Here is a 15,537-nt window from a genome sequence, read left to right on the forward strand (position 1 = left end):
ACAATGGCAATAAAGTTTGAATATAGCAGAATGTAATACAATCAATTGGAAACAAATGCCAAAAAAGTGTCTGAAAACCAACAAAATAAATTTCGTCTTTGATGCGCGAGGCCTGTTTGCAAGAGCACAAACAGGGTTTCACCTACAGCGTGTTTGTCCAGATGTATTTTGGAAACAGGTTTTTAAAATAATGCTTTGACTTTCTCTTATCCAGATGTGGTGAGCTGTGTCCAGGGTGAAGTAGTTTAGATATTTCTTAAAAAAATCACTGGGTGAACATCAAATGCGTGTTTTCCAAGAGTTTACTGATACCAAAAAAGGAATGTGACTGGATATTTGAACAGTCAATTTAACAAAAACACGGATGGCACAACATATGGAATACAGTGTGTTAGAAAAATGAGCTAACAGTAGCATGCTGGTTGAAGATTGTAAAACGTACACACATGCAAATGTGTGCACAAACATGTTCATGGTCATAGACATGCATTCACAAACACATGAACACAGACACACACAGTTTCCCTCTCTCTCTTTTCTCCATTCATTCTTGTTTACTTTGTCCTATTTTTAGCTGCAGCTCTGCTCAAATGCCCTCTGCTGGGCTCATCAAAGCAGCTCCTTCCTGTTGTCATAGAAATGGGCTGGCACGTCCATTAGCTTCTCCGTCCGCAGGCTGCCCAAATCACACTCACCATAGGAGGGAGCACAGCTGCGGGTCAGGTAGCTTTATCTGAACAGGCAGATTATTTAGACCAGGAGAGGACGTAAATAATCCAACTATTATTTAATCGTGCACAGGCAGAAAAGATAATATCTCCTTGTGTAAATATCTCCAATTAATACAGGTAATCAGATGACAGCACGCCCTGTTTCCACTTCAGTCCTTTCATATTAGTTTTCTTCTAAATGGACTGTGAGGCTGTTGTGTCACAGTCTGACACGAGAGAGTAGCATTTATGATACAATCATGTTCACTCCATGAATGACCTTGTGGTGTGAACGCCAACAGTGCTCCTGGGAATTACCCAGTTCAATCAACCTACTGCTGCCATGGTGTTGCTGGGAACACTGGTTATTCAGAGGAGCAGGTCTAGCTATATTCGTGTTTTCAGAGGTGCTTCGTAACTGCAATATACTGACTTATATCACCTTGTTTCCATTAAATGTATTCACTCCAAACAAGCAAAGATGTTTATTGCTTAGCAACAAGCATCTCAGAATATACTTAATGCTTTTAAAAATGTTGTAAATGTCAAATGAAGGCCATAACGCACTCAGGGCCGCATAATAATAATAATGTGGAAAATGTATTCATGATGAGTTTATACATACAGAACGTGCAAAGCTTTACCCTTTTGCACAATCCACAACGCATATCCTAAAATTATCTGTGTCTGTATCTCCTCTTCGTTATTGGAATAGATTTGATATGGGAAACTAATGAGTGATAATGGATTTTAAGCTCTTTAAAATATCTCCATGGCAACTCAAGTGGATCTTGAGTTAAGAATTCAAACTGGTAAGTATACCAGTGCAAACAGCGACAATGTTTACATGAATTATTTCTTATCAAATGTGTAAATTTCAGGGTATGGCACTTGATTTTGTGCGCATGCGCCAACGTGCATGCTGCCTGTTGCCGTTGCTCCGTCTCGTCGTCTTACTTTTTCCAACTTTTAGCTGTCCTTTTTCTTCAAAACTTGAGTAACTTGTGTGTAAGTGTAATTTAAACTACGCTCTTTACGAAAATGAGAGTAGAAAGTGTTTTGGGTTGTTTTGTTTTTTTTGCCGAAAGAGTTTCCCCTCGGGGATCAATAAAGTATTTCTGATTCTGAACGAAACACCTGTTGTAAAGATACCAAAACCTGCATTTCAAGATCAGTCTTTATTGTCATCACGAAGTTTTCACCTCCACCAGGTTATATATGGAGCCACTTTCTTATTTGCTATATTTAAAAAAATAAATCTTTTGATCAATAAATCATTTTGAGGTGCTTTTTAATAATAGACAATATCGTGTTACAGAGCATGCAAGAGATTACAATGTTAGCATAAAATGACACAAGACAATCCAGCATTAAAGGTCTGTAGTTTTCATCTAAAATATATTAGTGCATTGGATCCAAGGCTGCAAATATATCCACAAAAAGACCAAGAGAAGACTCAAATGCACAAATATTTGAGTGTAGTGTCAAATTAATTGTTCAAATTAATACAAAATGTAAGAGCAAAACTAGTTTTAACAAATATTTTGTTATGCCTCAGACTGTCAGTGCTGTGGATGGCCAGTGTATTTCTGAACAGTGAACTGTGACACCACCATGTGGGGAAACCTAGTCATGGAATTCTGACAGTTTAGTGAGCTGAGGATGGTTAAAACATATTCACATGTAATGACTCACTCAATTATTTATAACTGAAGACATTTATTTGGGTTTTCTAAGAAACTTCATTGCATCTGAATGTGACTTAAACACACATTAGCACACATGCGGTAGTTTAAGTCTGCAGTTTGTGTCTGAGGTTGGTCAGCTGCTTCACGTCGACGCTGCTGCCACCGCACACGACCACCAGCAGGGGGCCCAAGAGAGTCGGCAGCCGACCTAAAAAGGAGTGGTGCGACAAAACTGATCATCTTCTCCAGAAGTTTCCTCTCATTAGAGGGGAGTTACTATATACAGGAAGTTTCATCATATTTATTGCTTTTAAACATTTTCTACCAACATGGCTGTAGTCTGAAAAGGTGATGCGTGAGAATAAGATCCACAAGAAGACAAATACCATTAAGATGTTTGTAAAGAACTGTCAACCAGATTACTTGGCTGAAACGTTGTGATGTGTCTTAATTCCTGTCTCAAACACGGCATCACTGTTGTATCAACAAACAGAAGAGTTGTATAGACTTGAGAGGAACTAATAAGGAAATAGTCATGAAATGGATTTTCCTACATAGGTGCTTTAAGTACACGCACGACAGAAGCATAGTGAATATATCTTTTATGGTGATGATGACTCCAGAGTAGTTACCTTCATCCTGTAGTCTACGTATAAGTCCACTGTAGACAGCTGCTAATGCTGCTCCGCACGCCAGCTCCACCAACACTCGCTCCTCATCTACAAGATGACACGCACACACTTAGTTAAAGTAAAACAAAGGCAACATGAAGCCAAGTTCACTATAGAGGCTTGTGCTACTGATTAAAATCTAAATGTAAGGGTGATTATTCTTTTCTTTAGAGTAAGAAGTCATTAGCAGTCAAAGGAAAGTTCCTAGGAACATTAAGATACACTTTGAAGGCAACAAATAAACACTAACCCAGGAATGTTTCGACAGCCTGCAGAGCCTGCTGGTCAGTCACGAGTTCAGAAATGATTGTAAGCTCGCTGCATTGGCTGTATTCAAAAGCTTTCTTGCAAACTGTCTTTGCTCCAAGACATTTAGCCTCACTGTGGGAAGACAGATGAGGACCACGTCAGTGTGGCTGCACTCATACCTGCGGAAAACATCTGAACTCCTCGAACCTCTCACCTGGTGATGTCATCCAGGGTGACCACCCTCCCCGCCTTAACCGCAGCGTTGAAACAGTCGGCCCCCACCGTCTCCATGGCAATGATGGGTACATCCGTCCAACCTACGTCCTTCAGGCCCTGGATGACCCCACAGAGGAGGCCCCCTCCGCCCACAGACACCAGCACAGCTCCGGGCTTCACACTGGGACCCAGAGAGGCTGCGGCCTCTGTGATCATACTGGCGTGGCCCTGCCTGGGTGTGTGTTGTGAGGAGGGAGATACAGGAAGAGTTTGAATGTTGATATTACAGGATACCAGTTTTGTAGTTGTAACATTGCATTGCAGAAACTGGGGACTTCAACTGTGATGAATGTTTCTACCAGAGCAGGGGGTGATCGAATGGAGGAACGTAGGTGAGTCCCTCAGTCGCTGCCAGTCTGAGAGCCTCTGCATTGGCATCATCCCAAACCTAAGAAGAAGATTTTACGTAATATTTTCTCCTCTAAACTTTAAGACCGAAGACAATTACAGATTTGCTGTTCAAACAACCGCGATCAGAACTGGCGTCTGTCTTTACCTTGCCTGTAATCTTGACAGCAGCACCCTGATCCTGGAGTCTCTGAACGACCAGCTGAGGAGAAGAGGAGGGAACTACGATGGTGGCTGGTACACCCATTTTTCTGGCTACGTAGGCTGCAGCCATACCTGCATTACCACCTAGAATAAGGCCATATATTATGTTATATTACAGTCAACACAGTCACCAGTTGGTACTGTATTGTGCACATTACCATGCTGTGTCACAGTAGAAATGTCACCTGAAGAGCAGACAACTCCTTTGGACTGTCTGGCGAGCTGCAGAAATGACAGATAGTCAGCGTCTGATATGAGGGATGTGAAGACCAGCAGAGGGTTGAGGGTTCCTACCTGCTGGCAGAGGTGTCCAATGCCACGGATCTTGAACGAGCCAGAGGGCTGTGAATTCTCCATCTTCAGGTACACGGTGGTTCCCACGCGTTTGGACATGCTGACGCTTTCCAGCAGCGGCGTATTCAGGTGGAAATGCTTCGCCATTGGTGCACCTAATATCGTGTTAAGACGAGTAGAAAGCTGAGCGTGATGACGAGTGAGCCAACGCCACCCACTGATGAGGACTGTGAAATGCGGTTGAAAGCTTCAGAAAAAAGCTACTGATTGGATAAAGTAGAGAAATAGTTAACAGCCACCAGTACTTCAATCTGTCTTTCAAGACAAGTACAGGAAAAATACTTTATATTTACTACCGATACTAATAGGTGTCAATGATGTTTCCTACCCTATTGTGTGCTATGCATGGCCAGTGCTGCCTTCAGGTGCAGCTGGAAACTAGTAGTAATAGTAGTAGGCATGTGCACATAAACATGGAAAAGCAGTAAAATCGTAAGAGGATTTCTAGAAAAAGTTTGCAACACATTCAGAGTGGCGACACCTAACGAAAGTAAAGCTACGTTAAGTAGAGCTGGGCAATAATTCATTATTGTTTGATCGTTTGTTGTTGTTCAATAGAACCATATTTTCTGAATTAAATACCAAAAACAAAAAAACAACAAAGATCCCTCACAGAATGGCATTCAAAATCAGTGGACCACATTTCAAAATGTGTTGTATCTCTGTGTGCAACTTGATTTCAATATAAAATAGCTCTAGTGCAAACTGTTCAAAGTGACATCTGGGAATTATTAGGAATTATAGTAACTGGGGCATTGTTTCTGGAAAGGCACATTTTTTGAACACCACAAACAAAACCCATTCATTCCACCATGGTATTGGGTTGGCAGCAGACATACAAACAACCAAAACCGTCTGCATGTCTTGATCGCATTGGGGATAATTTTATTTTCAATTATTTATGTAGCTATTTCTTGTGATTAGGGTTAATTGATCTATTAAGTTCAAAGTGTATATTTGTTTCTCAATCTTTAAGAGAACCTTTGTCCTGAAATAAGTGTTCTGCAAGCTGTGTTAGCTCCCATACTCAAAAGCTAGCTGGTTGTACACTGACTGTGTGACGCAGCTAATATAAAATACAAAACGTTACGTGACGTACTGTGAGTTACAATGTAAACCAACTTAATGACGTACATTATTAACTTGTACTGTACGTCATTAGGTAGCAGCGTATTTTAAGTTAATAAATGTTGACTTACGTTTGGATAAAAAGTCTTGTTGAACGAGCCCCTGAGCGTTAAATGATAAGGTGTTTTGTTTTATACAAAGTGTATCACATTTTCAGTGTATGTTACGTTATGCTATATGTAGCATGTAGCAGAAGAGTCTCCCATGTCAAGCCAGCAAAAATCCCACTACTTCCGGTTTCTACTTCAAAAATAAACGTGGCACTTGATTCACTTTTTCAGTAATAATAATGATAAAAATCTGCAGTATTTTCACATTATATTGTATCATGTAATATTCCGTGTCATTTATGCAGCTGGCAACTCTGAAACATACTATACAAGTGTACACAACAATTTTTTTTAAAAGCAGGCTACTGTAATTTGCCCTAATGGTGGTCATGTTACTGTATGGGCTAAACTTCCATGTTCTGCTGAGTTTAAGTTTAATACTTTTTTTGGTCTCATATTAAAGGCAACAATATTGACTGTTTGAAAACGTAAAATAAATAAACAGACAAGAGGACAAAATGAGCAGAAATCCTTATATTCGTAAACCCTTGTTTGTGTATACCTTTGTGATGGCCAGGATAATTCACAGCTAGACTTCCAGACCTATATTTTGTTGTTCCACCAAATTGGCTGTCTGTGCTGTGCTTTTCATTTGGAAAGACAAACATTTGTTTCCGTATTATTTGGTGCGTGTGGCAACTTGACACGTTTTTATTTTAAGTCAAGGTGTACCATGTCAGCATGTTTTAGCTCTTGAAAAGAGGGAATGTTATATAACAAACTCGGTCAAACACTAATTGCGCAGTGTGACAATGACGTACATTATTAACTTGTACTGTACGTCATTAGGTAGCAGCGTATTTTAAGTTAATAAATGTTGACTTACGTTTGGATAAAAAGTCTTGTTGAACGAGCCCCTGAGCGTTAAATGATAAGGTGTTTTGTTTTATACAAAGTGTATCACATTTTCAGTGTATGTTACGTTATGCTATATGTAGCATGTAGCAGAAGAGTCTCCCATGTCAAGCCAGCAATAATCCCACTACTTCCGGTTTCTACTTCAAAAATAAACGTGGCACTTGATTCACTTTTTCAGTAATAATAATGATAAAAATCTGCAGTATTTTCACATTATATTGTATCATGTAATATTCCGTGTCATTTATGCAGCTGGCAACTCTGAAACATACTATACAAGTGTACACAACAATTTTTTTAAAAGCAGGCTACTGTAATTTGCCCTAATGGTGGTCATGTTACTGTATGGGCTAAACTTCCATGTTCTGCTGAGTTTAAGTTTAATACTTTTTTTGGTCTCATATTAAAGGCAACAATATTGACTGTTTGAAAACGTAAAATAAATAAACAGACAAGAGGACAAAATGAGCAGAAATCCTTATATTCGTAAACCCTTGTTTGTGTATACCTTTGTGATGGCCAGGATAATTCACAGCTAGACTTCCAGACCTATATTTTGTTGTTCCACCAAATTGGCTGTCTGTGCTGTGCTTTTCATTTGGAAAGACAAACATTTGTTTCCGTATTATTTGGTGCGTGTGGCAACTTGACACGTTTTTATTTTAAGTCAAGGTGTACCATGTCAGCATGTTTTAGCTCTTGAAAAGAGGGAATGTTATATAACAAACTCGGTCAAACACTAATTGCGCAGTGTGACAACAGCCTACTGTGAATTTAAATAGAAATAAACTTACGTGTGAAGACCCTGCTGCCGGCGGAGAGACTTGAATGAACTTTAATTCCCCTCTAAAGTCCACAGTTTATCAACAAAGCTTGAATGTGCTTGTGTTTGTCAGAGAGAGAGAGTGAGTGTGTGAGTCAGTCACAGCTTTGATTCACTGTAGGGATTATAATTTCTTTATTATTATTGAACATTAGCCGTGTAGTTTGCATATACACAAAGTAATGGTTCGCACTCCTCAGACCAATGTGCCATTCTCACATCAAACATCACTCAACTTATTGCTTTATATCTTACACAGCATGTTTAAGGAAATAAATGTGTCAAAACCGTCCTGTACACTGGGTGGCAGCAGTGAGTGACTGACACAGCCCAGATAAAAAGAAACAAGAGCACTGTGTCTAATAATAATAATGATGATAATAATAATAATGATAATAACGACAATAGAAAAACATATTTCAATGTTTTGTTTTAAATAAAACAACAAATCAGGGAATAATACATTTCATACAACTACTGAAGTATGTAAATATGAAAAATAAAATCAGAGATGACATTTCAAGAAAGTTGTTTTCACACTCTTCATTCACTCTCGGCTAGTTTAGCCCCATTTTACCAGTCAGCCTAGGGATAATGTATACAACTATATTTTCTAGCGTCTCAACTTTGTTTCCAGTGTGCCCGGGTGAGGCTGGGGTTGCTATGACAATTTTTGCCTTGACTTTGAAGACAAGACAGCTTTTATGTGATGTATTCAAGTGGACTGGCGAATATGAAATCCTTAAACACTATATACCAGTATTGCCCCAGTATGAGGACTAGGTACTGTGTAGGTTTTGTGTGTTAATGGGTAGAGACTGGCAGAAGTTTTATTTCAAATGAAGAAAAAATTGTCACTTGAATCCCTTCTCTCCCATTTTCACCTCTAAACCCATTTTCTCTGTGCTTTGGTTTCACAAAATTCATTTCTCACACTCTTGTTTTCCTTCTTGCCTCCTCTTTTCCTCCTGTTTCACCAGCAGCAACCATTTTGCACTTGAACAGATGTTAATATGACAGCATGCGCCAGTGCTGAGTCAACATAAACACGGAATAGTAAAATGCTGAGACGTCCATATGCTTCTTTTATCATTTTGTGAAATCAGAATCGAAATATTCTTCTAATATCAGTTCAAACCTTTTTTTTTCTTTTTTTTTTTTTTTTTTTTACCATGCCATAAAATTACATTGTCAACGCTCATGTGGGTTGATCTGGACCTCAGCCACCATGCAGCAAAAGCTTGTTGCATTCCGTTTCTTAGTCTTTTGGTTGTTGCACTTCCAACGTTATTCCCGACTAACACTGCTAATAGCTGCTCCATCAACGACCTGACAAAACCTGACTTTAACACACATTCAGAGTCACACTATCTGTCCTCTCTTCTCACTTCCCTCTCTCCAACTTCACATTTCACATCTCACACATACTTTCACCTGATCCAGCCTGTAAATTTACTGCATATAAATCTTCACACCACACAGTGTGAAAGTGTTTTCAGACAACATAACATGTTCATTGCCATTGAGGAAGAGCACATCCATTTGCAGATGATGAGCTCAGATTCATGAAAATCCATCTGGGTGTTTCTTTTTAATCAACACCATACAAAAATAAAGTGGCATTCAAGGATCAAGATTGTTTGGGTAAATGTCAGACAGAGCCTTATAATTCCAAGCTCATGCGCTCATGTTCTGAGCTGGAAGAACTCAAAGCTGCATCCAAATGATAGATCATTTTCTGGGTTTTTTCTATTCAGCTTCTCTCATGCGGCTGAACTCGTGTGAAGTTGCCAAGCTACTGTTGCTCAAAATGAGATACAGGCAATTTCTTTTAACTGCAGCGACTCAGTGAAAATGTATTATGATTCTACCATAAAGTGGCTCTGTGGTTCCAGCATCACATCCAAACAAACGGGAAAAAAGTTACTTCTTCAGAGTCCAGCTTTGTTTCTCTCTTTCTTCCCTCACTCAGCCTCCCGACTACCTCAATCCTTTGTTCTTGCTTTCCCGGCTAATGCTTCCGCCCACATGCTGCTGCCCCTCTACTTCTCTGTATGCATGCGCCCTCTGCGAGCGTGCACGTGGCTCCTGGGCTGGGCTTTATGCCAGTGAGCGTTGTCTGGGTTTGATCCTTGGATACAGCTGGAGAGAGAGAGAGAGAGAGAGAGAGAGAGAGAGAGAGAGAGAGAGAGAGAGAGGGCAGGGTCACTACATCATGTTAACATTGTTCTCAAGGTGCCTGAACATCATGAAGGCAGACCGTAAGACACTGTGTGAGAATAAATCTGCCACAAGCTGTTTCCTCTGGTGAAGCACATTTAATTCACTGAATGAACGGGAATGAGTTTGGTCATTTAGTGTCAATTTAAACTTTACACGTATTTGTTACTGTAAATGTACAGATCTAATATTCAGTTGTTATTTACACTGAGGCAGCATGATATACAGCACAGTTGCAGCTGAAAGGTTGGAGCTGTAAAGGGGCACTGTGATGGACAGTTTTATTAAAGCTATATAGTATATACTCCCTGAAGCTTAAATGGCACAAAAGCACAAGCCCTGTCCAATAATGCATACTTCTCTAGCCCTCTGTTATAGCCAATAATATTATTTTTGTCGATTCACTTTTACAATTTAATAGATTTATTTATCTGGTAAACATTCCTTTAAGAATTTATAATTAGGGCTATATGCTAGAGGCTAGATTCAATCAACCTCAATGTATGCTAAATTAAGATTATTTATTTTATTTTTTACTTACTTTATTGTGACATAATTAAAGAACCGGTTACTATTTATATTGAATACTTTGAATTGTTCTTATTTTTGTGTTTTGATTGGAACTACATAACACTGTGCACATTACCTGTAACTAGTGGAGTAGAGTGAAGTGAAGTGTGTTGTCAGAGTTTTGTCCGACTTTTGTGGCAGTCACTGAAGTGGACCGAGCTCTATGTGTGCACACATTTGTGGAAAGGTGTCTATTGTAACGTCTTGTGTTCTCTCACCCCCAGCAGGTTTCTGGGTACGTATCCCTCGCGGTCGTCAAGCCGCGCCCACCACCACTCCGTCTCAGTGTCGTCGCGCCGCCGCAGCACGGTGAGGGCGTCACCCTCGCTGAAGGACAGCTCATCAGCCTGCTGGGCCGTGTAGTCCCAGAGAGCGTAGACCAAGCCTTTGTTCATCACACCCAGCTTTTCTTGTACACCTGTTAGAGATACATATAGAGTATTCAGTGTCAAGTTTCTGGAGGAAAACTAGATATTTGCCATTTTTTAGTTAGATCAAATTTAAAATTTCTCTTCCCCTGAAGACTAGAGGAGGCCTGTTGAGTTTAGTTTTGTTGACTCACCCATCTGTCTGTCTGTATCTACCTACCATAGAGGAACTGAGAACACTGTGTATAGCCCTCCTCCATTTCTTCACATTTGTCTGCCGCTGTTTCCACATCGCTAATTGTTGTGGCGAAAATGGCGGCCCCGGACTCCACCAGCATCTTACAGAGGTGGACGCTGTTACATGAAGCTGCACAGTGCAGAGGAGTCCTGGGAGGGAGAACATTAAAATATGACTTTAAACAGACTCTGCTAGACAAGGTCCATTCATCTCTGATAAAGAAAGGTCAAAGATGTTCCAGTAATGCACTTGTATCAAAAACCTAATAGGTTAAACACAATTAATGTCATCATGAAACAGGCTGACATTAACTAAACATGAATAAATTAAATCATGTAAGTTCTGAATGCGGATCCTCGTTAGACTTGGTAATCTCATCCTTCAATACTGTTAAAGCAGCTGAGTCAAAAATGCAATTATCTCTGTCATTGTTGCCTGTGAGCTCCAGTATCACTGCCACAGAGTGTGCTCATTACCCAAACACCCTCTAGTCCCCCAGCAGCCACTGTTCTATTATTAGTCTGGACTATTACACGATTGAATGACTGATTGAAGGCACTGACCATCCGTCACTGTCGGCTGCGTTTACGTTAACTCCAAAGTCCAGCAGGAATTTAACAATGTGGTGATGGCCAGCGCAGACAGCATTATGAAGAGGAGTTATGCCTTCATCATTAGGCATACTGGGATTTTCCACCTTAAAGACAGAGACAATGAGAAAATATACATAGACATAGAATGACTAGCTGTCCACAGTAACAATGGAAACATCCCCAAAATACCTGTATTGGTATCAGCCTTGAGAAACCCTTAACTTAAACCCCCGTGGAGAGCACTATGGAGGTGCCAAGTGCCTGAATCCACTACAAAACTCAAGGATAGTGCAACATTTTTTGAACAGCTTGGAAATTGTTGAGTCTTACTGCCTCGGGGTATGATAACGTCAAACCGAGCTTGTTCTGGATGTGAAGCATCTGAATGTTTCCTTGAGAGTATCAGCTAGAGTTTGCAGTTTGGAGAGTCAGTAAGCACTTTTGTCCAGTCTCCAAGTGAAAGATGGCAGGGAGAGAGATGGGGGTTTGCCTTTAAAGATGGAAGGCTTTGTTCTCAGGAGCTCTGTGCTGCTGTAAAACACTCACATACAGATACACTAACATATACGGCTACACTACACATACGAGTGTGTCCTCAACAATAACTTTCCACACCTGACAACTGAGACCACCTCTCCCCTGACAGAGCTGCTGAGCATCAAAGATATCATACTTAATAAGCATTGTCGTGAAGGTATTGAAAAGCTTGAAAATCCTCCAGTTATTAGCAGATCTGTTGAGGCAATCTGTGTGTGGGTGTACTGTAACCGTTGGCATGTACACGTTTTCTTCTATTGCACATGGAAATGTGTTCACTTCACTCCATTCTAGAAACATTCTGTGGCTTCAGATCAATCTCATATTCATTTAGGGTTTAGATCACACCACAGCACTGAAAATGACCTAATCAAGGTAGTGGTTAGGGCAGTAGCTGAGTCAAGTTTCAACCTTAATTTAAACTTTCTTCGACCTAAGCCCAACATTCAATGCTATTAATCATAACATTTAACTAGATCATCTTAAAAACACTATAGAACGTAGAGGAGAACTCTCAAGGTTTAGGTCCTCCCTAAGACACAGGTCAAAGTCTGTCTTGCTTGATGATAACAATTAGTCTCTCCACACCGTAAGGTGTGGTGTCCCTCAAGGCTTGGTGCTTGGTCCAAAACCTTTCACTATGTATATGCTACCGTTCTGTGACCTAATTTGCAGCTTGAGCATCAATTTCTACTTAACCAATCTTGACGACAATCTGTTCTGTGAAGGAGCTGATCCTCCACCATCTTTAAGCTACCCCATTCCCCACCTGTCAAGCTGCCTGTCCTGACCTCATCCACCAGGCTATGCATCCTCTGACTCTTTTCTCTTTTCTTATGGTAAACTGGACTTTACATTCATTATATTTGTGTTATACCTGTTGTTTATATTACTACTGATTGTTACATGATTGTTTATTTTATTGCCATTTTCCAACCAATGGGTCCTACTGCACTCCCAGATGTCTGAGAGGGGATCTCTCTTTGAATTCATGGGTGTCTCCATAGAATTTTTGGAGGGTGATTTTCTTGCAAAGCATCAGATGGGGTTGGAACCATTACTAATGTAGGCTTGTAAAGCCCTTTGATTCCCTGTAATATTGAGCTGTGCAGATAAACTGGGCCTGATTCGATTTTAGCTCTGCGGGCAATTAATAAGCATTGCAAATTTGAAATATGAGAATGTATTACAATACAAATACTGTAACAACCACATAATCTTGTGCTACCTCATATATAATCCTCTGCACCAGATCAAACTCTCCCTCTAACGATGCGTCCAGCAGCAGAGCTAGAGGGTTGAACTTGACTCTGAGGCCGTGGCCTGTTCGCTCTGACGACGGCTTCTTCAGGTTGGTTCGCTTCACCTGCAGCACACAGGGAGAGCGACAGAAAAGTGTTGACAATGCAGAATAGGAATTGCTAAGTAAGTACTTACTGCTTAATCTGGCACATTAGCTTTCACAGAGAACAATTTTTTGTTTAGGTTATCAGTAACATATTTCAAAGGGAAACACAACAAAGTAGAACACCAGCTAAGAAAGTGAGCTGCAGTGTTTATCAAAATAATAGAGCATACGTATTATTTATTAGTGTCCATGTCAGCAAACAGAAGCCCTAGTTTTAATGTGTGTACCCCATATCAGGTGTAATTATAATCTATGCCTACCTTAGGCAGTGAAGGTGGAGCAGGAGGTGATGGAGAAGGGGAGGCGTGGCCTACAGAGTTGTGTGCGGGACTAGGTCCTCTCTGGTTGTTATTGTTCTGGTCTTCTAGCCTATCAGGTGCCGGGGATGGGCTGGGTTGGCTTGAAAGAGACACATTATTGGTAGTTTCTGCTTTTGCTGTCGTCTCTTTGGATGTTTCTGTGACAACAGAAGGAGGGGACAAGCGGCGGGAGCCCGAGTTCAGGTTTTGAACTTCCCCCTCCACGGGTGTCATACTTTTGTGCTTGTCACCAGATTCTACATTCCCATTTGCTGAATGGATGTTGTCCATGTCACCCAAAAGGCAGTCAGGCTGGTAGAAAGTATTGCCTAGAATTAAGAGTGAAAGAGCCGATTTAAGCATCATCAAACTCTTAAGATCAGAAAGAAAATACTATATAGACTGTCCTGAGGCAAGGCCATATCATCATATCACTGTGTCTTACCTGAGCCTCCCTCCATGCCTCCCGCCAACGTGTTGAACCTGCACACCACAACAGAAATCAGCTTTAACCAAGCTGCAGCAGCCTTGATTCATTATTATTTAGTTTCTGTTTCAAACTGAGTTTCATAAAAATGTGTTTTTATGGTGGGGTACAGTATATAGTGGCACAGACCTTTGGTAAAGTAGCTTTTGGATGTTTGGCCCCTGTGGGCCCTCAGGCTCAGTGATTGAGCTCCGTTTCTTCAGTGGTCGTGGGGCATTGCTTAGACGTCGGCGGAGAACCTCCAGGTCAGCGTCACTCTGGAAACGCAGCTGGGAGTGGGCTGTGGAGCGTAGAGGTGGGAAATCAAAATATGTTAGAGCAGTATTCTGTAATGTTTACAACTGCACATTTCTTCTTCTGTTATTTGTTCAATGAAATGTTGTTATTAATTGCTCCTGCTTCCCAGATCAATGTCCCCAAACCATCACTTAGCTGGCACAGGAGATTTGTTTTTACAGTTTAGTACAAAAAATTATAGCTTCTAAGGAAACGATCACAAGAGAAAATTAACTTTATAACTGACAAGCAGATAATGTAATGTTATAGCAAGTATAGTGTATCAAAATGTATCAGACATTTGTCACAGATTTATACTCTATTTATGCTGCAAAATCTACGATGTCACGTGGAACCTGGTATGTGGTACCTACCAACTGGGGTGAGCTTAGTGGGACTGAGGGGACGAGGGATGTTGTCCACGCTGGGTGAAGGGAGGATTTGCCCATCGCTGCTCTCGCCTCCTCCTTTCCCTCCTTCTTTATCTGTAACATCCTCTCCTCCTGCTCTTACTCCTCCTCCTCCTCCTCCCTGGAGAAACGGGACAGGGGACGGAGAGGTGGAGGAGGTGGGGAGGATGGGTTTACCATAGACTATGGAGAGAAAGGAAATGGGACAGATAGTGCTTAGATTGACTTTCCATACGCTGTCTTTAGTCTGTATATGTGGCACAATCAGTACAAAATCTATTTTAATCTGCTGTTTAATTACCTGCTTTCAGAGTAGTCCTGTTGCTGAGAGATCCATAGTTTTTGGCCTGAGGCTGCTGGAGGTACATGCTGTAGATGGAGCTGCTGTTCATGGTGGCGGGGCCCTTCCTGGGGGACTGGGGCCTGGAGGGGTGATCCGGGACGTAGGGACGTACGGCCACCGCTGGAGGGGGATCTGTTCGCTCTGTTTGTGGGGACAAGGGAGAAGCCTGGGAGGTGGAGGCAGGGCCTAACGGTAGAGACAGAGTAGGGAAAATATACAATGAACACTTAATTTCCAAACGCTACATGCACATCTCCAAGACGTTATTTGAGTTCATCATTCAGTTTCCATGAAAGAGAGAGGGTTGTAATATTTTATTTTTTTGACCATAAATGAAATAATTCAAATTCTAAAAGTTCGAACACCCAT

The 15,537-nt window shown here is 40.9% G+C and overlaps 2 protein-coding genes across 11 annotated transcripts in view; both read right to left on the minus strand.

The window, feature by feature from the left end:
- Window positions 1-1,984: 1,984 nt before the first annotated feature.
- sdsl (serine dehydratase-like) lies at window positions 1,985-7,519 on the minus strand. Of its 6 annotated transcripts, none has more exons than XM_044166483.1 (9): window positions 7,391-7,514; window positions 4,441-4,595; window positions 4,332-4,368; window positions 4,091-4,230; window positions 3,894-3,982; window positions 3,533-3,766; window positions 3,320-3,450; window positions 3,031-3,117; window positions 1,985-2,606 (listed from the first exon to the last, which is right to left on the minus strand). In XM_044166483.1, the coding sequence occupies exons 2-9, from the start codon at window positions 4,585-4,587 to the stop codon at window positions 2,503-2,505; spliced, it is 969 nt and encodes a 322-aa protein (XP_044022418.1). In that variant the 5' UTR covers window positions 4,588-4,595; window positions 7,391-7,514; the 3' UTR covers window positions 1,985-2,502. The 6 variants fall into 6 exon arrangements, with proteins under 6 accessions (XP_044022418.1, XP_044022422.1, XP_044022421.1 ...); XM_044166487.1 differs by having other exon boundaries at window positions 4,441-4,667; window positions 7,391-7,478; XM_044166486.1 differs by lacking the exon at window positions 7,391-7,514 and adding an exon at window positions 5,700-6,446 and having other exon boundaries at window positions 4,441-4,667.
- An 18-nt stretch (window positions 7,520-7,537) lies between these two features.
- The window catches only part of LOC122861691 (apoptosis-stimulating of p53 protein 1-like), a 46,852-nt gene continuing 38,852 nt past the window's right edge, over window positions 7,538-15,537 (minus strand). For all 5 annotated transcript variants that reach the window (XM_044166481.1, XM_044166479.1, XM_044166482.1 and 2 more), the window contains 10 exons: window positions 15,127-15,354; window positions 14,790-15,008; window positions 14,269-14,419; window positions 14,098-14,135; window positions 13,614-13,981; window positions 13,174-13,311; window positions 11,379-11,512; window positions 10,798-10,964; window positions 10,428-10,627; window positions 7,538-9,561 (listed from right to left, as the gene is read on the minus strand). In XM_044166481.1, coding sequence (XP_044022416.1) covers window positions 9,520-9,561; window positions 10,428-10,627; window positions 10,798-10,964; window positions 11,379-11,512; window positions 13,174-13,311; window positions 13,614-13,981; window positions 14,098-14,135; window positions 14,269-14,419; window positions 14,790-15,008; window positions 15,127-15,354 — 1,685 coding nt within the window. In that variant the 3' untranslated portion in view covers window positions 7,538-9,519. The remainder of the gene's footprint in view (window positions 9,562-10,427; window positions 10,628-10,797; window positions 10,965-11,378; window positions 11,513-13,173; window positions 13,312-13,613; window positions 13,982-14,097; window positions 14,136-14,268; window positions 14,420-14,789; window positions 15,009-15,126; window positions 15,355-15,537) is intronic.

This window comes from Siniperca chuatsi, linkage group LG15, assembly GCF_020085105.1.
Source record: "Siniperca chuatsi isolate FFG_IHB_CAS linkage group LG15, ASM2008510v1, whole genome shotgun sequence".
NCBI lineage: Eukaryota > Metazoa > Chordata > Actinopteri > Centrarchiformes > Sinipercidae > Siniperca > Siniperca chuatsi.